The sequence below is a fragment of the Chlorocebus sabaeus genome, chromosome 14, assembly GCF_047675955.1.
Source record: "Chlorocebus sabaeus isolate Y175 chromosome 14, mChlSab1.0.hap1, whole genome shotgun sequence".
Taxonomy (NCBI): domain Eukaryota; kingdom Metazoa; phylum Chordata; class Mammalia; order Primates; family Cercopithecidae; genus Chlorocebus; species Chlorocebus sabaeus.
The window spans coordinates 73,669,721-73,692,028 of record NC_132917.1 but is presented as its reverse complement, the minus strand read 5'-3'; the positions used below and the strand labels follow the sequence as shown (position 1 = coordinate 73,692,028).

The 22,308-nt window shown below is 43.2% G+C and overlaps 1 protein-coding gene across 7 annotated transcripts in view; it reads right to left on the bottom strand.

Moving 5' to 3' along the window:
* Positions 1–1,368: 1,368 nt before the first annotated feature.
* STAMBP (STAM binding protein) overlaps positions 1,369–22,308 on the bottom strand; it is a 35,945-nt gene continuing 15,005 nt past the window's right edge. For 6 of the 7 annotated variants that reach the window (XM_007970199.3, XM_073023084.1, XM_007970201.3 and 3 more), the window contains 8 exons: positions 20,638–20,713; positions 20,264–20,359; positions 17,191–17,557; positions 15,151–15,275; positions 14,120–14,257; positions 4,757–4,869; positions 4,054–4,153; positions 1,369–2,017 (listed from right to left, as the gene is read on the bottom strand). In XM_007970199.3, coding sequence (XP_007968390.1) covers positions 1,961–2,017; positions 4,054–4,153; positions 4,757–4,869; positions 14,120–14,257; positions 15,151–15,275; positions 17,191–17,557; positions 20,264–20,359; positions 20,638–20,713 — 1,072 coding nt within the window. In that variant the 3' untranslated portion in view covers positions 1,369–1,960. Of the gene's footprint in view, positions 2,018–4,053; positions 4,154–4,756; positions 4,870–11,557; positions 11,741–14,119; positions 14,258–15,150; positions 15,276–17,190; positions 17,558–20,263; positions 20,360–20,637; positions 20,714–22,308 lie in introns of those variants that run through there. The other variant, XR_012095385.1, reaches the window with a different exon arrangement.

Sequence of the window (22,308 nt, the reverse complement as noted above, 5' to 3'; positions counted from 1 at the left end):
GTGCGATCTCAGCTCACTGCAAGCTCTGCCTCCTGGGTTCACGCCATTCTCCTGCCTCAGCCTCCTGAGTAGCTGGGATTACAGGCATGTATGACCACACCCAGCTAATTTTTTGTATTTTTAGGAGAGATGGAGTTTCACTGTGTTAGCCAGGATGGTCTCGATCTCCTGACCTCGTGATCCAACCGCCACAGCCTCCCAAATGTTGGGATTACAGGCGTGAGCCACTAGCCAGGGGTAAGAACTTTAAATGGGAAGTTCTGACTAAAAGCTAAATTTAGACTTTCGGCAATGGGAAGCTATTGCAGGTTTTTGAGCAAGAGAGAAAACATGAACATGGCTGTAGTGTGAGAAGCTTCTCCTGATCAAAGTGTGCAGAACAGACTGGAATGAAGAAATGCTAAAAACAAAAAGACTTGGTAAAAGCCAATGGCTACAGTCGAAATAAAAGGTAAGAAAGCCCTAAGCTAAGTGGTAGACAAAGAATGGGAAGAAGGGGATGGATTTCCCAAAAGCACAGAACTGGGCGATTTCAGGACTGTTTAGAGCAAGGTGGAATAGCCAGGCTGCTCTGGGCTGTAAGAGGAAATGGCTTTCCCAAGTCCAACTGGCCTCCAGACCCACCCATACCAAAACAGCAGAGAAAGAATTTCCACTATATGGGGAGTTAACAACCCAAGAGAAGAAAAATAATATAGAGAACTGGGCTCTTTCAGGGGACAAGTTCAAGGACCTCCAACCTAAGCAATAAAGACTGAGATAAAATTTAAAAATGAAGCAAAACTTTATGCATTCACAGATTCTCCCTCCCCTCACCTAGAATTCTGATATAGAAGAAATCACTCTTCTCCTAGCCAAAGTATTTACTCTCCTGCCCTCATTCGAGGTGTCACAAATGATACCATTAATTCTAGGCCACCTAGAACACCAGGCTCAGCTCACAGAAAAAGGCAGTATCAACTGCCGCTTCAAGCGTCTTCCTAGGTATTGCCTTAGTCAGAAAAGAATAGCCAACACAGTGAAATTGGTAGGGTGGGGTGGCTGGGAAATGTAATCATTTACTGGAGTGTAACCTGGTACTCCAAACAAAGACTTCATTATCCTCAGCCAAAAGCATGGAGGGCATAAGGAGGAAGTGAATGGTTGACCCATTTGAGACAGCACCAAAAGAACAGAGATGACTTCACACCTCTGGAAGACGGCAACAGGCAGATAAAAAACATGGAATAATTAAAAGTGAACTGGGACACACCTTCAGTGTCAGTAGATCTCAAATTCCATTTTCCCCTCACCTTTCCAAAACAACCACACCTTTTAACCTGTTTATACAATGCTTGATCAAATGGATCACTCTGGAGCACAAAAACATAAGTTAATTGTTACTTTATTGTAGAGGAAAAATATCCTGAAAACACTTGTTAAATAACAATAATTCCTGACAAAATCACTCTTCAGGATGTGTTAGCCTCACCATCTGGTGAAATGGAGTGAGCTGTCCCTCACCCCAGTAATAAGCTCCATTAATATTGCCATAAACCACAGGAAAATCCAAAAGATTTTCTAAATGGCTTCCAAATTTCTGCATAGATGCCCTTATTGAGCCCAGAGGTAAATATAAACAAATTGACAGATAAATTAGAAGGACAGCTGAGAGGAAAAAAATGTTAACAATTGGTGAATCCAGAAGGAAGGGGATATGGGGGTTCATTATATCATTCTTTCCACTTAATTTCTGAGTTACAGTTGCTTTTGGATGATCATATTCTCTTTCTGACTTGTCTAAAAAATATGTTCAGTTATTTCTTTTCAAACCTGAAACAAAATCAACTCTTTCTCAGGTGATGCCCCACTTTCTATTCTGTCTACAAAAACTTCCAAAGCTTTCTAGAAACCTTATATTAAAGGGCTACAGTACACTGATATGGTTCTGTTGTTCTTGGAAAGTGTTGGACTCAAACGCTCATCGAAGGTCTGTGATGGTCACTGCTCTGTCCACAACAGTCACGTGGCTGCAGCTCTGCAATAGGAAAAGAGAAAGAAAGGTGGAGCTAGAAAATTCTGAAAAGTCTTTTTTTCCCCTTCATACAGGGTCTTGCTCTGTTGCCCAGGCTGGAGTGCAGTGGCACGATCTCAGCTCACTGCAACCTCCGCCTCCCGAGTTCAAGCGATTCTCCTGCCTTAGTTTTTCCAGTAGCCGGGATTACAGACACAGTCACCATGCCCAGCTAATTTTGTGTTTTTAGTAGAGGTGGGGTTTCGCCATATTGGTCAGGTTGGACTTGAACTCCTGACCTCAAGTAATCTGCCTGCCTCAGCCTCCCAAAGTATTGGGATTATAGGCATGAGCCACTGCGCCCGGCCTGAAAAGTCATTTTAAAAAACCCCTTTTTGGCTGGGCGCAGTGGCTCACGCTTGTAATCCCAGCACTTTGGGAGGTCAAGGTGGGCAGATCACGAGGTTAGGAGATCAAGACCATCCTGGCCAACATGGTGAAACCCTGTCTCTACTAGTAAAGAAAAAAAAAAAAAAAATATTAGCCCGGCGTGGCGGTGCACACCTGTAGTCCCAGCTACTTGGGAGGCTGAGGCAGGAGAATTGTTTCAACCTGGGGGGTGGAGGCTGCAGTGAGCCAAGATCGCACCACTGCACTCCAGTCTGGCAACAGAGCGAGACTGTCTCAAAAAAAAAACAACAAAAAAAACCTTATTTAAAATGTTCATTCTAGGCTAGTGGTTCTCAGTCTGGAAGCCAGACTGCTATTTAAGTGGTAGTTATGGTAAGAGTCTGGGACTCATTACTATCACCAGTTCCACCTGTACATGGAATCAATGTTTGCCCATATACCTTTGTTTATTTTAAAAATGTATGTACATTCTAGACTCATTCTTTTTGATGCCTAAGCTTGGGAACAAATAGTGTCATCCCTAAAATATACATTACTTTAAAAGAATTACTGAATTCATCACACTTTTTTGGGCTATGATGTCGCCCAAATAATAAAGTATACCTACTGTCACATGGTGAGAGGAGAATGCTCCCTTTTGGCAACAGGGGTCTTTATAACCGAAAACATGGGCACTGGTGCCCCAAACCTTTTTTTCTGATTGTGTAGTCTTTGTTTCAACATCCTGGTACTTAGACATTCCAAGGCAGACTGATCTATTTTTGAACAGATTTGTCAGAAAGTTTTTCCTCACGCTCAGCAGAAAACCATCATTCCATGAAGTCTTAGTTGTAGTGCTAGGAGTGACATGAAACATACCCAATCCCTTTTTTCATACATCAACTCTTCTAACACTTGAAGTCAGCTCTTAGATTCTTCCTAGGATTTCTCTTCTAAACATCTCCAGTTCCTTTTAAGTGTCAAGGTTCTTAGTCCCTTTTTCATATTGCTGACTTTTCTCTGAACCCAAAAGAAATAATACTCCATGGCCAGCATGGAGTAATGCAACATCATCAAATCAGATTGGTGGCGCAAATGGAAACATACTGATCTTATCATCAACTAAACTTTTTACTCACAGACCACAGCATAGGGAAAAAAAAACTTCGTAGGAAGGTCGTAAAGCCCCTATGATTTAAGCAAAATTCTACAAATATACTTAATTTACCTATCTTAAGTGGCTTCTCTTTTCCTTTGTATTCAAATCTCTTATTGAAGTACAGGCTTAGAAACTGACATTGACTAAAGAAAAAAGTAACATTTAAAAAGCCAGCGACTGCATTAGGTACTTCCTGCACATTACTTCAGTTAATCATCTCAAGAACCCTATAAAGTAGGTGTTGTTATTATTATGCCTATTTTATAGATGGGAAAACTGAGGCCCAGGAAGGGTAAGTAGCCTAATCAAAGGCACACAGTGGCAGAGCTAAGATTCAAATCTATTCCTATCCCACACTGCTTCTCATGTACGTCCTTACTATTGAGATCTGGAAAGGTAAGTGACAAGGCTGGTCTTCTGTGTGGATCAGGAAGGATGATGCATTTCATCAGCTCTCACTGTCCTCCCTGCCTGAAACACAGCCCCAGTTTCTTCTACATAGATAACGTACACAGAACAGCGGTGGATCCTTGCTGTGTGGGTGAAATCCTTTCTGGCGACAGGAAGAAATCTCCTCTAGTCCATGGTCAGTTAGTTTAAAGAATCCAGTTCTGAAATTAAAAAAAGGCAGGCTAAGAGTCAAGCAAAGGTGTCCCTCCATCCCAAACACATGCACACACACGCACACCAGCATGCACACTCGCACAGCAGGGCAGAGGTCGTTGTGAGACAGCTTCTGTAGGATGCTGCCTCATAGGTCTCTTCTCTGGTGAATGAATCACAGTTAGAGAATGATTCATTACTGTCATCACACTAGTTTTGCTGGAGAATTCATAGTAAATAATCAAAGTGGGAGTAAAGACAGGATTTGGAATTGAAAAGAAGTGCATTCTGAGATAATGTGTTTGATTTTGAAACTTGCTAATCCAGCATAAAACTCTTGACATTCCTATCGCTTCAAGACAAACACTTCAAATTTCTTGTGGACTTTTCTTAGAATAGCAACTAAGTTGTTACTTGGATATCTTTTTGAACAAGCATGATAGATTAATCATGATATGGTGCTTAAAAGGAAGCCCTTTAGAATAACCAATTCATACTACAATCTATGTGTTTTACAAAGAACAAGGCTGCAAGAATAGAGACCTTTTCCCCTGAGGCTTTCTTCCCTACTACCCCCTTGAAACACCCAGAACCATGCCCTTTATACTCACTCCTGGAACTTTGGGGAGCAAACAATGGCTATCGACTCTGGCAACATCATCTGGTAAGAGCAGTGAGTGTGTAGGTCAACACTGGAGAGAAATGCGGTCTGTGTGGGGTGAGTCTGAGGAGAGAAAAAAAGTCAGAGGACTCTTAGCGAGGATATATGGTAGTCCTTCCTTATTTGCGATTCCCTTTCTGAGGTTTCAAGCTACCCATATCAACTGCAATCTGAAAATATTACATGTGATAAGATATTTTGAGAGAGACCATATTCACATAACTTTTATTACACTGTATTTTTATAACTATTCTATTATAGTTGTTGTTAATCTCTTCCTGTGCCTAATTTATAAATTAAACTTTATTGCAGGGCGCAGTGGCTCACGCCTGTAATCCCAGCACTTTGGGAGGCCGAGGCGGGTGGATCACGAGGTCAGGAGATCGAGACCATCCTGGCTAACACGGTGAAACCTCGTCTCTACTAAAAATACAAAAAATTAGCCAGGCGTGGTGGCGGGCGCCTGCAGTCCCAGCTACTCGGGAGGCTGAGGCAGGAGAATGGCATGAACCCAGGAGGCGGAGCTTGCAGTGAGCCGAGATCGTGCCACTGCACTCCAGCCTGGGTGACAGAGCGAGACTCCGTCTCAAAAAAAAAAATTAAACTTTATCGCAGGTATGCATGTATAGGAAAAAAACATAGTATATATAGGGTTTGGTACTATCTGTGATTTCAGGCATCCATTGGGGGGTCTGGGCTCATATCCCCTGAAGATAAGGGAGGATTACTCTGCCGTACAACCAAGCCTGGTCTCTGAAGGAAGTAAAGCCAAGCAGTTCTCAACAGCTGGGCACAATCTCCTTTGTAAGAAGCCACTTGCAACCATGAGAGGTCCACCTGAAGTTCCTAATAAGTAAGGAAGCTCCTTTCCAGCACTGTAAACAAATATAGCTTAATACCAGTATGTGAAGAGACTCATAATTTCTTTCTTTTTTTAAGTTCAAGAGACTTACTATACAATGTGGTGACTACTGTTCATCACAATGTATTATACACTTGAAAACTGCTTAAAAGAGTAGATTTTAAGTGTTCTCATCACAAAAAAGTGATGTAATGCATATGCTAATTAGCTTGATTTTCCCATTCCACAATATGTGTATACATATTTCAAAACATATAGACTATTGTTATTTGTCAATTAAAAAAAGAAAAAAAAAAAAAAAACAAAAACAGGCTGGGCACAGAGGCTCATGTCCGTAATCCCAGCACTTTGGGAGGCTGAGGGGGGCAGATCATTTGGGGTCAGGAGTTTCAGGCCAGCCTGGCCAACATGGTGAAACCACATCTCTCTTAAAAATACAAAAGTTGGCCAGGTATGGTGGCAGGCACCTGTAATCCCAGCTATCTGGGAGGCTGAGGCAGGAGAATCGCTTGAAGCTGGCAGATGGAACTTGTAGTGAGCCGAGATCGCGCCACTGCGCTCCAGCCTGGGTGACAGAGCAAGACTGTGTAAAAAAAAGAAAACAAGAAAAAGAAAATGAAAAATATATATGTGCCCATTATAAAGTCCTAGGTAACAAGGAATAAAATGAATAAAAGAGCTCGTAGAAATAAGGAGCATAGGCCAAGTGCGGTGGCTCACGCCTGTAATCCCAGCACTTTGGGAAGCTGAGGCAGGCGGATCACGAGGTCAGGAGATCGAGACCATCCTGGCTAACACGGTGAAACCCCGGCTCTAGTAAAAAAAAAAATAAATTAGCCAGGCATGGTGGTGGGCACCTGTAGTCCCAGCTACTTGGGAGGCTGAGGCAGGAGAATGGCATTAACCCGAGAGGCAGAGCTTGCAGTGAGCCGAGATCATGCCACTGCACTCCAGTCTGGGTGACAGAGCAAGACTCCATCTCAAAAAAAAAAAAAGAAAAGAAATAAGGAGTATAAACAATTATTGGAAACTGCAAGAGCTGTCCGTGGTGAAGGATACAATGAGAGAGGGGAAGGGAATGAAAATAACTAAGGAAATGAAATAATTTGGATTGCATTGGCCCCAGCAGAATGACAACTAAACAGATGGGGATTTGTCTGAAGAGCAAGCATAAGGAGATGCTACAAATGGGGTGGGGGAGATCCCACTTCAATTCCTGGGTAGGTGGATGTATGCTCTCACTTACATTGTGCAGAACCATAATTCTGAGATTCTGTAGAGTGTCTGATGAATGATAAGGTGATCTTTTTTCTAATGGAAAGCAACACCATTAAGCCCAGGCAAGTGCATGCTGTCCTAGCTCATGGTTATAGATGACATATCAAATAACCCACCCACCACATTTCATCTAATTCACTCAGACAACCTTCTCAGGGAGAGAGCTCCCAGAGGTCACTGAGGCTGTACTGGACAAAAGTAAACTGAGGACGAAGAGGCTTGGAACTTTCTGGCTTCCCTTGTTTGAAGACAGTGGAAGATGTTAGGCAGCTTGAGCACTCAAGAAAGGGGGAACTGGAGTAGGCAGACAAAAAAGGGAGGTAAACACAAGGGGGAACTTTCCTCTCTGTACTACTCAAAACGGGGACTCTGATCCCACCGGTTTAGAAGATCTAGGGTGCCTGATGGGTTCTGGAATTCCTGGTTGGATGAAAGACTGTAGGCTGCAGAGCCATGATGTGAGAAGACATCAAGACATTGGGCCATTAAACTAGGGGGGTATGGAGAGGACCCAGGGACAGAGCTCAAACCTTCCATCTGGGGCATCATTGGGGAAAGATACTCTTCCTCAGTGTTAAAACTCAAAGACCACTGCAAAGTGGGAGAAAAACAGAATTCTGAAGCTGAAATAGACAAGGCAGAAGAATTCAATGCTGTGTCACATTCCAGTTAAACAAATTCTGACATTTCAAAAGGAAATCAAGATCTGGGTTCCAAGTGTGAAGAAAAGGCCTCCCTGAGGTTGGTGTGTGCTAGCCAGGAGATCAGTGTGGTGGGTCTTGTGGGGTGTGAGAACTGGCAAGGGGAACCCCATCTCAGATGACAGCACACAGAAACTGGCTTGGAGACCTCCTTCAGAAGCATACCTGCTGCACAAAGATCACCAGACAGTAGGAGTGGAGACAGGCAAAGACATTTGTGTCTCAGGGTTGGAGACAGACGAGGAGGTTGTTTGCTGATATTTCCTGTTCTGGTTCTCCTGTTCTTGAACCAAACTGGAAGAACTCAAGGACTATGATGTTGGATTCACCCAGGGATCCATGGAATCAAAGGTGTTACTGGGGTTGTCATGATGGGCATCCATGGACAAGGTAGATGAGTGTCCTCAACAACTGTGAACGGCACACAGTGGCCCTTGGAACTTTTCCTAGGGAATTTCTTCTATCTCCTCTAAGAAGCGTTTCTCTCGGGATGATTCAGGTTTTTGTTTTTCAAGAGACTCATAATTTCTAATTGACCATCAAGACTTATTTGGTTCCTTACAAGGTCTCTCCATACCATCGAGTCACCCATTCTGGAACAGAAGGTACATATCCAATATTTCAACATAGTAGAAGTCAAGGACTTAGTAAACCACAATTAGATGAATTATTCTTCTTTCCCACAGAGGTGTTAAAAGGTCAAGCATGAATCAGGTTCTATAGGCAAAGGCTGTCCTGTAGCTAAAGTATCATCCAAGGAAGATATGGGAGGTAGAGGACTACTTGAATTTCAGTGGATAGTTAAACCATACAAAGGAGACCATTCTGTTTGGAAGGAGAACAGGATTCTAAAATTTGAGGTTAATCAGTTAAAGCATCACCTAAATGTGCATCTTGATTAATTTGTTTCCATTGTTTGTTTTATTAAGCACATATTTTATATGCAAAACAGACAACCATATAATGACTTATGTTCATCTTAGAGGAGGTGTGATCTTAGGTAACAAAAATGGAAAAAGATCTAGCATGATTCAAAAAGACAACCAACGTTCACTGACAGAAAAGCACAGACAATAAAAACATGCAATGGACTAGCGTTTTCAAACCTGCTGTCCAAAAAAACAAATCTCCTGCGGAGCTTGACAAAAGCCCAGACTCCTGCACCCCATCCCTGGAAAGAACCATCATGAGGGAACACTTTTCTTGAAAGCTCACTAAGTGATTCTTACGTGCAGCCTCATCTGAGAAGCACCATTCCACAGGGTGCTGTGATGAGCTCACTGTGAAAGAAGCCTTCAGGACGGGAACGTGTTAGCTGAGAGCAGGCAGCAAATCCACACACAAGTCTTCACGGGACATATAAGGACTTCACTGACCACAAAGTTTCTACCTGATAAGAATATAATCCTTTAGGCTGCTAAGGAGCAGTGGCCTGTGCCAACACCATCTTCCATCCCATGGTTAGAGTCCAGGATTCTAACTGGGAGTAAATGTGGGTAGCCAGAAAGATAATAAAGAGACATAAGCACGGACTCAGTAAACAACTATTAAACAGAATCAAAAAACTTTGCCGTGATCCCCTGCTCCTCTCTAACTATTGTACCTTCTCTCCCTCCTTCCTTTCACAGTCAAGTTTCTTGAATGAAAGTTCACTATGTTCACTGTGCCCATGCTGCTGGGGATAGAGGAAGGCACTTTCACAAAGAGAAAACAATATGCTGAAGGAGCAGAAATGAGCAAGGAGGGTGAATGCTGAAGGCAGCCTGGGTGCCTGGATGGGAAATTTTCCCTAGAGGGAAATGGCTCAGATGGGGCTGAGACATGATGAGGAGTGCCTTGAGTTCTGGGCTGGAGGTCTGACAACAGTTGATCGATCCATGACCATACGAAGTTTTTGACCTGGGAAGCTGATTTATAGTTGACAAGGTTAAGAAGGAAGAACTGATCTTTTGCATTTTCCTCTGGCCAATTTCAAGACCTGAATAAATCTTACGGTCTGCTTTTCGTTTGTTTTTGAGACAGGGTTTTCACTCTGTTGCCTAGGCTGGAGTGCAGTGGCGTAATCACGGCTCTCACTGCAGCCTTGACCTCCAGTCTCAAGCAATCTTCCTGCCTCAGCCTCCCAAGTAGCTGGGACCACAGGCGTGTGCCACCACAAATACATAATTTTTTTAAATTTATAGAGATGATGTCTTGCTATGTTGCCCAGGCTGGTCTTGAACTCCTGGGCTCAAGAGATCCTCCCACCTTGGCCTCCCAAAGTGCTGTGATTACAGGTGTGAGCCACCACACTCAGCCTGTTTGTTTTAAATCTCGAATTAGGAAGGAATGGTGCAGAAATGTTATAGAGGGAAAAAAGTTGACCTAGCTGGGCATGGTGGTGTTTGCTTGTAGTCCTAGCTACTCAGGAGGCTGAGGCAGGAGGATCACTTGGGCCCAGGAGTTCAAGGCTGTAGTGCAGTATGATTGCGCCTGTGAATAGTCACTGTACTCCAACATAAACAACATAGTGAGACCTCATCTCAAAATAAATAAATAAATAAATAAAAAAGCTGAACTACTATCAATTTAGGCTCTAAATCTGTTCCCAGCTGGGCCCCCACTGATACTTAAAACACTTTTATTCATTTGTAGCTAAGTTCTACCTGAAGTCTGTACAGAATGATTCTAACCTTTCCCCCATCTCCTCCAGTTTCTAAATCCTCCTTGGTCTCCCTCTTGCTCAACAGCAGACCTAGACTCCAACTTTATTGAGGTCAAGATTGTCTAAAACGTGTTTCCTCAACTCCTCCAGATATCATTTCAAAAATCTCTCTGTATCTTCATTTCTGTTCATTCAATCCTGTCTTGGAGGAATGGATGTTTTTCCCCCTGTGAAGATGAATCCCTCTTTGTGCTTCTGATTCGGTCCTTCCTTATCATCACATTACCTTGATTCTCCTGCCCTTTTCCATCTCTATTGTTGGCTCATTGGGCATAAGAACATGTTCAGAAGACTACACACTAGAATGTGGATAAACCATCAAAATGTTGAGCAAAAGAAGCAAGACACAAATATACATATGGTATAATTCCATTTACAAAAAGGTAAAAGCCAGGCAAAAGTAAACTATAGTGTTTAGAGATACACACTGAAGTGGTGAAATTATAAACGAAGCAAGGGAGAGAGGATTTCCCTCCCTTAGGGCATGCATGCTCCTGACAGCGTTCTGTTTCCTGACCTAGGTAGTGTATGTACATAGATATTTGCTTAATGATTTGTTAAAGTGTACATTTAGTTTCTTTCTTTCCCAAGACCAGGTCTCGCTCTGTTGCCCAGGCTGGAGTGCAGTGGCGTGATCTTGGCTCACCATAACCTCCGCCTCCGGGGTTCAAGCGATTCTCCTGCCACAGCCTCTTGAGTAGCTGGGACTACAGGCATGTGCCAACATGCCCGGCTAATTTTGTGTTCTTAGTAGAGACAGGGTTTCACTATGTTGGCCAGGCTGGTCTCGAACTCCTGACCTCGTGATCCGCCTGCCTTGGCCTCCCAAAGTGCTGAGATTACAGGCATGAGCCACCGCACCCGGCCTAAAGTATATAATTAGTTTCTGTGTGCTTTCTTATATATGTGTTATATTTCAAAATACAAAGCTTTTGAAAAAATCAAAACAAAACACGTTCAAGCCTTTCACTCTGAACAATCAACCAAACATTCTCTCAACCCAGCTTCTCCTTAAACCACCATCCCATCTTTCTCCTTTCCTCTAGAGCTAAGTTGCTTGAAATGGTAGTGTACACTTCATTATCTCCACAACTTTAATCCCTATGACTTATTAAACTCTTACAGTCTACTCCCATTAATGCCTAAAACACACTAAATCAAGGTCCTCAATAATTTCATCAAATCCAGGCCGATCCAAGTCTTCACCATTCTGGAGCTCTCCGCAGCATGTGACATGGTTAACATCTGGAAATTCTTTCTTAAAGCCTTTCTTGGCTGGGCGTGGTGGCTCATGCCTGTAATCCCAGCACTTTGGAAGGCCAAGGTGGGTGGATCCCAAGGTCAGGATTTTGAGACCAGCCTGGCCAACATAGTGAAATCCAGTCTCCACTAAAAATACAAAAAAAAAAAAAAAAAAAAATTAGCCAGGCATGGTGGCGGCTGCCCGTAATCACAGCTTCTCAGAAGGCTGAGGCAGGAGAATCACTTGAACCTGGGAAGCGGAGGTTGCAGTGAGCCAAGATCTCGCCATTGCACCCCAACCTAGGCGACAGTGTGAGACTCTGTCTCAAAACAAAACAAACAAACAAACAAACAAAACCTTCCTCCTGCTACGGCTTCTGTCCCTTAACACTACCCTCACCTTTTTCATACATCTCTTTGCTTCATTGCTAACTACATTCTATGTTCCCTTAGGTGGCCTGTCCCCCAAGTTGCCAGTGAACCTTTTCTTGCTCTAGACTCTTCTCCCCCTTCCAGGGCTTCCAAGATCAGCACTACATAGTGGATTCCCAGAGCCCTCTCTCCTGCTTTGACTTTGCTCCCAAGTTCTAGCCCTACATTGCCAACTGGCTGATAACTACCTCCAATGATTTGATATTTCACCAGTACCTGAAATTCAACTTGCTCAGAACTGAACCCCACTTTCAAATCAAATCCTTCTCCTGGATCCCCTACTTTTGCTTACGAGATGTTCACTGCAAGGCCCCAAACCTCTAAGTCACCACTGACTCTGAGTCATCATTCTCTATTACTCATTTCTCAAATCCTCTGAAATCCTACACTCATCTCCTCCTTCTCAAACACAATGGCATCACCCTAGATCTCATCATTATTAGATTTTTAGCAGCACACTAACCTCTTAAATCATCTCCTTGCCACAACCTACCTTAAAACTGTACTTACGTTAAATTTTCTAAAGTATGGCTTTAATCATATCATTGTTCTGCTCAAAAACCTTTAAGAATTCTCCACTTACTAAAAAGTGGAACAATTCTGCCTGTCCACCCCAGACCCTCCAGAACACGGCTCCAATGTACTGCATTAAAATATATCTAGCCGGGCACGGTGGCTCATGCCTGTAATCCCAGAACTTTGGGAAGCAAGGCGGGTGGATCACCTGAGATCAGGAGTTCAAGACCAGTCTGGCCAACATGGTGAAACCCCATCTCCACCAAAAATACAAAAATTAGCTGGGCATGGTGGCGGGCGCTTGTAGTCCCAGCTACTTGGGAGGCTGAGGTAGGAGAATCGCTTAAATCTGGGAGGCGGAGGTTGCAGTGAGCCAAGATCTTGCCATTGCACTCCAGCCTGGGTGACAAGAGTGAAACTCTGTCTCAAAAAAAACAAAAATACATGTCTACCATTGTTTCCTGATATGAATCACAAATCTCAGCGAACTGGTCCCCACAATGCTCCAGGAACAGAGTCTGCCTCTTCTCTACTTGTCTGCTCCATAAGGAACTTGCCCTAGGTCCAGCTTGCCAACATTCTACTAAACCCTATCAGGCATGGTCCCTCCTTCCTCTGAATTCCACAGTGCCTTCCTGGCACCTCTTGAAACCCTTAGCACATTCTGCCCCAGGTGAAGTTATTAATTGTCTATTTATTTAATCTCCTTCATGAGGCTAAAATCATACCTTACTCAAATTTGTATCCCCTGGCAGATAAGGAATAAGTTTCCTCTCCCCCATCTACTACAATGGGGGTGTGGTGGGGATACACAATAACAGGCAAATCATCAACATGAATGTAATAGAACAGAAGAAAGGACGGACAGCACACGGGACTGCCTCACAGGTCAGTCTTTCCCAAATTCTGGCATACAAGTATGTGTAATTCAAGAATAAGCCAATTTATTTGCAACTCTGTCATACAACACAAAATGCAGCTTGGGTTATGAGAGTGAGGGCTTAAAAAGGAATAGAAAGAAAAATTTAAAAATAATCTTTAGGGAAGGCATCATATTTTACCTGAACATTACCAGAAGGCTGCACAAGATATGCAGACACTTGAAAATCATGTGTATTTATAGCCCTTCTTGTTTATATAAAGATGCTTTAAGAAAGACCAAATGACCAAATGCAAGCACCTGAATTAACCTCCTTGGCTCATTTAAAATATTTTGAGTTATATACCTTTAAGGAACATCATCTGTATACAGTAGGCATAGTCTCTAAGGTCAATGTCCACATGTATTCTAGGCCAGCATCCCATCACCAGTCACACTCAGAGGGTAACTAGAACTTTAGGGAAAACAGTTTACTTTTACTAAAAAATAAATAAAAAGTTAAAAAAAATTAAAAGCCCTAAGTGGGAAGAAAACAATATTGAAGTACAATAGTCAAGTATGCTAAGGACCGCATCCAAAAGAGAGAAAAACAATAAATAATCTGGATATAATTGACTTTGTTCAAAGAAAGACGCAGTGTGTTTACACCACCACGGGAGAGGCGGAGACTAACTCTCAGAGAGCTCAGAATTGCTTACATGAATCCAGCCCAGTGTGATGAGGCCCTGCTGATCCTGTATGAGGAAAAGTTCTTCTTCGTTCTCTGTGTTGCAGTAATCAGACCCAGCACTTTGCTTGGGGATGAGAACATGAGTAATGGTAAATTCATTCCTCATCTGCCAAAGGAGAAAACAGCTGGTCACAATTCTCTGGCGCTCATGTAACCCTGCTCCACCCCATCCCGAAAGTGGAAACGTAAGCATCTATACGAGTGAAAGCCCTTCCCACACAGCAGAAGTCTTGCCACTCAGTGGTTCACAACCTTGGCTGCTCATGCACACTGCCTGGGGTGCTCTGTACAGCAACCGATGCAGAGACCAACCCTAGAACTCTGCAGCCTGGGCAAACATCACAGCCCTGAGGGAATTTCTTGCTGTGCCAAACTGGTCTGCTCAGAAGCTCTAAGTAGAGTACCATTTATCTTCCCTTGCTCAGGTCTAAAGTCGTTTTCCTGTCACTGTTTCCTTAAGTCCACCTCATCCCATAAGCCTCAGCTTACATTTACGCCACTTCATTTATTTATTCATTCAGCAGTAATGGGTTCTTTAAGTGCCTCCATTCAGTGACCTTTCCTTCCTCAAAATTCTCAATACTTACACTGTACATATTTTTTAGCATGATGGTTAGACTTTAGTGCATGTCTGCCTTCTCCCCAAAGTGAATGGGCACTTTTTGTGGACACATACTACGTGCTTTACATATTTCATATTCCCAGGTCCTACTATAAAGTAGGTACTAAAAAAACTGATATGTAGATAATGACTGGATCTTCCTATCAAGTTTAAAATTAGGTATTTCTTACTAATAGCATTAAAATAATCACTTCAATTCAATCAGTCAATACAGGGTCACCAAATTCAACGTGACACGAAATTATGCAGTCCATGGTTCCTTCAGTGGAGGGATTGGTACAAAGAGTAACTGACCCTGGATATTTTCTCTGGGAGTCACAGGATGCCAAGAGGGGAAGAAACAGTTTTGGTTCAGAGAAGAGTTTGGTTTTTTTTACCAGTTTTCCACAGAGAATTCCACATGTCTCCACTCCCCGGGCAGTATTGGCACTGGCTAACTGGAGAAACTGTGGGCACAGTCGCCCGGGCACCACCACATGGCGCAATCCATCGATTGTAGGAACTGTAATGGAGAAAGGAGAAAAGTCTGAGATCACTGAGCCCCACCTCCTCAAGTAGTCCTCACAGCTGGCAGCCCTGGGAGAGCAACATTAAGCCACTGGGATCCCCCCAGCTTCAGGCAGTGAGTGGGGATCTCATTCTAACCGCACCAAAACAAGGGTTGTAAAGTCTTTTCTCCAATCTTGGGCCACAGCTTTAAGAAGCACATTACTTCAAGAAGAGAAAATAGTAGGCTTTAATTATTCAAGTTAAGGGCAAACTACTAACTTAAGAAAAGTTTTCTTAAAAATAACCTTAAGAATGTAATTGGGGCTGGGCGCGGTGGCTCAGCCTGTAATCCCAGCACTTTGGGAGGCCGAGGCGGGCGGATCACGAGGTCAGGAGATCGAGACCATCCTGGTTAACACGGTGAAACCCCGTCTCTACTAAAAACACAAAAAATGAGCCGGGCGAGGTGGCGGCGCCTGTGGTCCCAGCTCCTCGGGAGGCTGAGGCAGGAGAATGGCGGGAACCCGGGGGGCGGAGCTTGCAGTGAGCTGAGATCCGGCCACTGCACTCCAGCCTGGGCCACAGAGCCAGACTCCGTCTCAAAAAAAAAAAGAATGTAATTGGATTGTTTGTAACTCAAAGGATAAATGCTTGAGGGGATGGATACCCCATTCTCCATGATGTGCTTATTTCATATTGCATGCCTGTACCAAAACATCTCATGTACCGCATAAATATACCCACCTACTATGTACCCACAAAAACTTAAAAAATAAAAGTAAAAAATAAAATTTAGCAGGGAAAAAAGAGACAAGTTCTTTAAACATTTAGGAATTTTCTGTCAGAATCTAATACAAAGAATTAAAAAAATAACCTCCCTGCTGTGGTTTGACTGTGTCTCCCAAAGTTCATGTCATGGAAACTTAATTCCTAATGCAAAATTATTGAGAGGTGGGATCTTTAAGAGGCGATGAGGCTATGAGGGATCTTTGTTTGCCCTTCCACCTTTCTGTCGTGGGATGACGCAGCAAGAAGGCCCCTGCCAGGCCCCTGGATCTTGGACTTCCTACTCTTCATGAACCAAATAAACTATGAACCAAATAAATTTGTGTTCATTATAAATTACCCAGCCTCAAGTATTCTGTTATAGCAGCACAAAATGGACTAAGACACTGCCCATTCGTCTGAACTTTTAATTTTAAATCTTTACCTCAGATAATATCAGAGTATGACTTTAAAAGAAATACACTAGTGTAAATTCTTGAGAATGGAAAACAATCTGGGCAGTTATTTACTTCTGAACTTAGTCTTTTGGAAGAAGTTAAAATGCCAAACCACAACAAAATAAAAAATACAGTGTAGTCCCCCAAAAAAGGCATGAACAAAGCAGATCATAAAAAATGCCAAGAATGGACCCAGTTTCCGAACACCATGGAGAAACTCCGTGAGACAGCCAGCAAGCTAAAGTTAGGAAGTGTCTCTCACAGCTGTATTTTCATATTTTAAAAAAAAGGTGGGGGGGGCAAAAGATGTTCTGTTTTTGCGTATTCAACAGCAAGATCTGAATTGCTAGAGAGGTAACAAAGTCAGAGCAGGAGACACATAGTCACACAGCAGTCTGATGATGTTATCTGAGGATTATGAATTAGGTTTGGCAAATTCCTTTCCTTTCAACTAAAAAGTTGATCGTCTGACTTTCAAGAATAATATTAAGCTCTTCAGAAAATCGACCAGACTAGGTTTCAGCAAAGGCCACTTTTATAATAGAGCCAGTGTATTACGACACAGTACAGCAATACTTATCAGATGGGTTTCTGTGACCAAAGCTTAATGAGTGGGATCAGGAAGGTAATCTTAGGTTGACCCCATCAGAATGATACTGTTTGGCTGCAACTGAGAAAGAAGAGGACATCAGCAAATGCACTTACTACTTTCTGAGTTGCTTAGTGCTCCAGGTTTCAAGGACCTGTCCACCACAGGTGGCTTAGCTGGCCTTACAGTTGTGTGACAGTCTGAAGGCTGTGTGGATGAGACAGGTGAGGTGGGGAACACATCTAAGGAGGGCTTCTCCAAGTCAGGCACTAGTGGGCCACCTAGGCCAGGGTCCACCTTCCCAAACTCCTGTACAATTTTCAGTCGCTCTTTTTCTAGCTCCTGGTTCCGGATCATCTCCTCGAAGGCATGGAACTGTTCCTGTTCCAATTGCTGCTGCTTCTGTTGTGCTACCCTCTGTTTTTCCTTTTCCAGCTCTTGCTGGATGGCCATGTTTCGGGCCAATTCCTCTGCTTCCTTCTTCTACAAAGAGAGAAAATTTAGGCTAACACTTCACACCTCAGTGACTTCACACTTCAGGAGAACAAGGCTTTTTAGCACAGAGATTTCCAAAGTGTACTTCTGCTCTGGCCTGATTACCTAACACAGGCTTCATGCTTTCCTCAGTATCTTTATACCTATGGAGTTAGTCACCACCCCTTTCTATCTGGCCACTGTACCTATCTCCAAGGACAATTAAAATCCCAATCCTCTCAATATCCTCCTGGCAATGATTCTACCTAATGCACTCTCCTCTTCACTGAAATCTTTTTCTTTTTTTTTTGAGACAGGGTCTCACTGTTTCCCAGGCTGAAGTGCAATGGCATGATCACAGCTCACTGCAGCCTCGACCTCCCAGGCTCAAGCGATCCTCCCACTTCAGCCTCCTGAGCAGGTGGGACCACAGGCGTGCACCACCACACCCGGCTAATTTTTGTATTTTTTGTAGAGATAGGGTTTCGCCATGTTGCCCAGGCTAGTCTTGAACTAATGGGCTCAAATAATCTGCCCACCTTGGCCTCCTGAAGTGCTGGGATTCCAGGTGTGAGCCACAATGTCTGGCCTGAAATCTTGATGCAACTTATTGTCTGTGTTCTCCTAACCTGTATCACGGTTTCATTCTCTCTGTGTCATGTATATATTCTATATTTCAAGCAAGGCTATAAAATAGAACCAGAACCAAACTCATACCTGCTATTTTGGGGGTCTCTACTGAATTTTTTTTTTTTTTTTTAGAGAGAGAGTCTCACTCTGTTACCCAGACTGGACTGTAGTAGCTAATCATGGCTCACTGCAGCCTCAATCTCCCTGGGCTCAGGTGATCCTCCCATCTCAGTCTCCCCAATAGCTGAAACCAGAGGTGCGTGCCACCACACTAATTTTTGTATTTTTTGTAGAGAGGGGGTTTCAGCATGTTGCCCAGGCTGGTCTCGAACTCCTGCACTCAAGCAATCACCCACCTCAGCTTCCCAAAGTGCTAGGATTACCGGCATGAGCGACCACACCTGGCCTTCTACTGAATTTTAACCCAAAATGAGGCCTCTGAAATTTTTATGGTTTTTATGTATTTGCTCAACACAGAGTGACATTTTAAGCTAATAAGAAATACTTGAGTGGCACTTTGATTTAAAAAAAAAAAAAAAAGAAATGCTAAGTAATAACCTCCTCCTTAAAGCTTACACTCATTTGGTGCTTTAGAAATATATACCTCAGGCCGGGCTTGGTGGCTCACACCTGTAATCCCAGCACTTTCGGAGGCTGAGACAGGCGGATCACGAGGTCAGGAGATCGAGACCATCCTGGCGAACACGGTGAAACCCCGTCTCTACTAAAAATACAAAAAAAATTAGTCGGGCATGGTGGCGGGCGCTTGTAGTCCCAGCTACTCAGGAGGCTGAGGCAGGAGAATGGCGTGAACCTGGGAGGCAGCAGAGCTTGCAGTGAGCGGAGATCGCGCCACTGCACTCCAGCCTGGGCGACAGAGCGACTCCGTCTCAAAAAAAAAGAAATATATACCTCATAGCTGTTCATCCCTCTGCTGATTTTCAACATCAGAGTCCAGAATAGAGACCAGCAGACAGCTACACAACAGCCTGTGAGTGGCTGCAGTATGTATTCACAGCTGGCCACTGACAGCACCCTAGGAGTTTCTCCACATATTTTAACTGACTATTCCCAAAAAGGTCATTTGAAAATAGCTTGAAATGGCCGGGCGCGGTGGCTCAAGCCTGTAATCCCAGCACTTTGGGAGGCCGAGACGGGCGGATCACGAGGTCAGGAGATCGAGACCATCCTGGCTAACACAGTGAAACCCCGTCTCTACTAAAAACACAAAAAACTAGCCGGGCGAGGTGGCGGGCGCCTGTAGTCCCAGCTACTCGGGAGGCTGAGGCAGGAGAATGGCGTAAACCCGGGAGGCGGAGCTTGCAGTGAGCTGAGATCCGGCCACTGCACTCCAGCCCGGGCGACAGAGCAAGACTCCGTCTCAAAAAAAAAAAAAAAAAAAAAGAAAATAGCTTGAAATGGCTGGGTGCAGCGGCTCATGCCTGTAATCCCAGCACTTTGGAAGGCCGAGGCAGGCAGATCACCTGAGGTCAGAAGTTTGAGACCAGCCTGGCCAATATGGTGAAACCTCATCTCTACTAAAAATACAAAAATCAGCCGGGTGTGGTGGCAGATGCCTGCAGTCCCAGTCACTTGGGAGGCTGAGGTAGGAGAATTACTTAAACTGGGGAGGCAGAGTTTGCAGTGAGCTGAGATTGTGCCACTGCACTTCAGCCTAGGTGACAGAGTGAGATTGTCTCAAAAAAAAAAAAAAAAAGCTTGAAAAGTCAATTCTTATAAATAGCTTCAGGTATAACCAAATGTGAATCAAACCCTCAAATTGATCTAAAAACCTATGTTATGGAGAGAATGTTCATTGTTCTTAAGATTCTCACTCTAGATATAGCAGGTAGGCAACAGATTTTCGGTCCCTCAAGTCACTCTCTTCAACAAATAGGCTATATCTGTGTTACAATCCTGAGCCTAACCACTGGTGGTGGTCTACTTTTTTGAGTTTCTGGTCTTTGCCCAAAAAAGGTGAAACAGCACATTAAAAGCACAGGATATATTGAAATGTCATATTAAAATCCCAGGGCACAGCCTAAAAAAGCAAAATAATTTTCTTCTTGCCTGTTATATACTGACCTTTTCTTCATTATATTCTGTATATTCTTTGGTATATCGTTTTAACAGTTCTGCCTTCAACTCTTCTGCTTTGGGAAATGCAATCTCCTTTAATTTCTGAGACACCAAATAGAAAACAGAATTAGAACAACACCAGAAAATTAGAGAATCCAAAAGAAAACTTAAGTCAAGTTGGTGACTGCAACATTTCCCAAAATGATTTAAAATACCCCCTACTGTACCATACCTGCTACTTCAGAACTGTTCTGGTGAAATGGCCTTATTTCCTATTGTAGGATCTGATACTCAGATGCAGAGACTACTACTTTTATCGTGAAGTCAGTCTGTACTGCTCTGAAGCTTTTAGATGGGCAACAATGATAGTCAAGACCCACCTTTACTGTGTCTTTCTTTTCAGGAATGACAGCAGATTTGTAATCTCGATGCTTTGGTAGTTTCTCAATAAAGAGCCTAAGGAAACAGTTAAAAATGATTATGAAACAAATGGTCCAAATGTCCATAAGACCCTAAAGCTATGCAACCCCCTTATCCCGAAGCCCTTACATGAAATGAAAGGTTCCAGAAGTGCAGCTAGCACACCCAGCTGGGCCATGCTCCCTTCCCATCTCTATCCCCCTAAAAAGCCAGAGTCTTTTCCTCTACTCTCAAACTAGGCAGCAAGCACCAGATTCCCACAATGAAAAGGATGGCCAAAAAAATTTGTAAAAGCCTTTCATGTGCCCACAAATGTACCTCTAAAGAAAGAGATCTTTTTCTTGTGACGTGACAGGCTTTCAAAGGAAAGGGCTTCTGTCACAAAGCAGTCTTCAGAGAACAGTTTGGCAGCCATGGGCAGGAAGAGAAAACCATGTTTCCTTACTACTTCTAGTTCTTACGTAACCTTTAACTTTGGCTTTTTTCCTTTGGGATTCATGTTCCTTCAAAGAAGAATATTACTTTGCATCATATAAAATGCATGGAAATACTTAGTGCATGTGTTCTATGCACATAGTATGTGCATATTACATGTTAGTATGTATTGTCTTTGATGAAAAGTGCTTAGATAAATATAAGATGCTAGATTTCATCTTTTGGTTCTTGTCCTTGGCTCTAAAGCTCAGTGGGGAGAATAAACTGAATCAATTCACAAATCTCTAACATTTAAGACATCTACTTAGGGGCAGTGAAAATAAATAAAAGTCCAGTAACTTGTCACAGAAAGAAAGTAGCAGATTCAGAATTTCAACATGAGCAGGCTTGCTCCAGAGTCTATTCTTTTAACTACTACACCATACTTCTTCCATATGGTTTCTGGAATGTCTAGAAATACTGGAGGGGTTCTGAACAAAGATGTCTTTTAACAGAATTAAGTTATAATACACAGAAACTGAGATTTAAAAAAAAATAAATTGAAGGTAGCTTGTCGATAGCTCTAAAATATTATATTGTAGTTGGGATAAACTCTTTTCTACTTACTGCCCATGGGGCAGGAGTAATTGGAAGAGGATGCCTCAATAAGGAAAAAAGATGACCCCCACCAAAACAAACTTTATAAAGATAAGTCCTCATCCTTTAGTTCTTTTTTTTTTTCTTTTTTTTTTTCGAGACGGAGTCTCGCTGTGTCGCCCAGGCTGGAGTGCAGTGGCACGATCTCGGCTCACTGCAAGCTCCGCCTCCCGGGTTCACGCTGTTCTCCTGCCTCAGCCACCCAAGTAGCTGGGACTACAGGTGCCCGCCACCACGCCTGACTGATTTTTTGTATTTTTAGTAGAGATGGGGTTTCACCGTGTTAGCCAAGATGGTCTCGATCTCCTGACCTCATGATCTGCCCACCTTGGCCTCCCAGAGTGCTGGGATTACAGGTGTGAAGTTTCATTTTGATCCAACTTGATAAGGCTCGTCAAGGCAGGGATGGACTCTAAAATAAAAATAGTTCTTTAAAAAGCTTCCTTTTGGATTCATGAAGAAGATATAAAACAGGCTGGGTGTGGTGGCTCATGCCTGTAATCCCAGCACTTTGGGAGACTGAGGCAGGAAGACTGCTTGAGTCCAGGAGTTCAAGACCA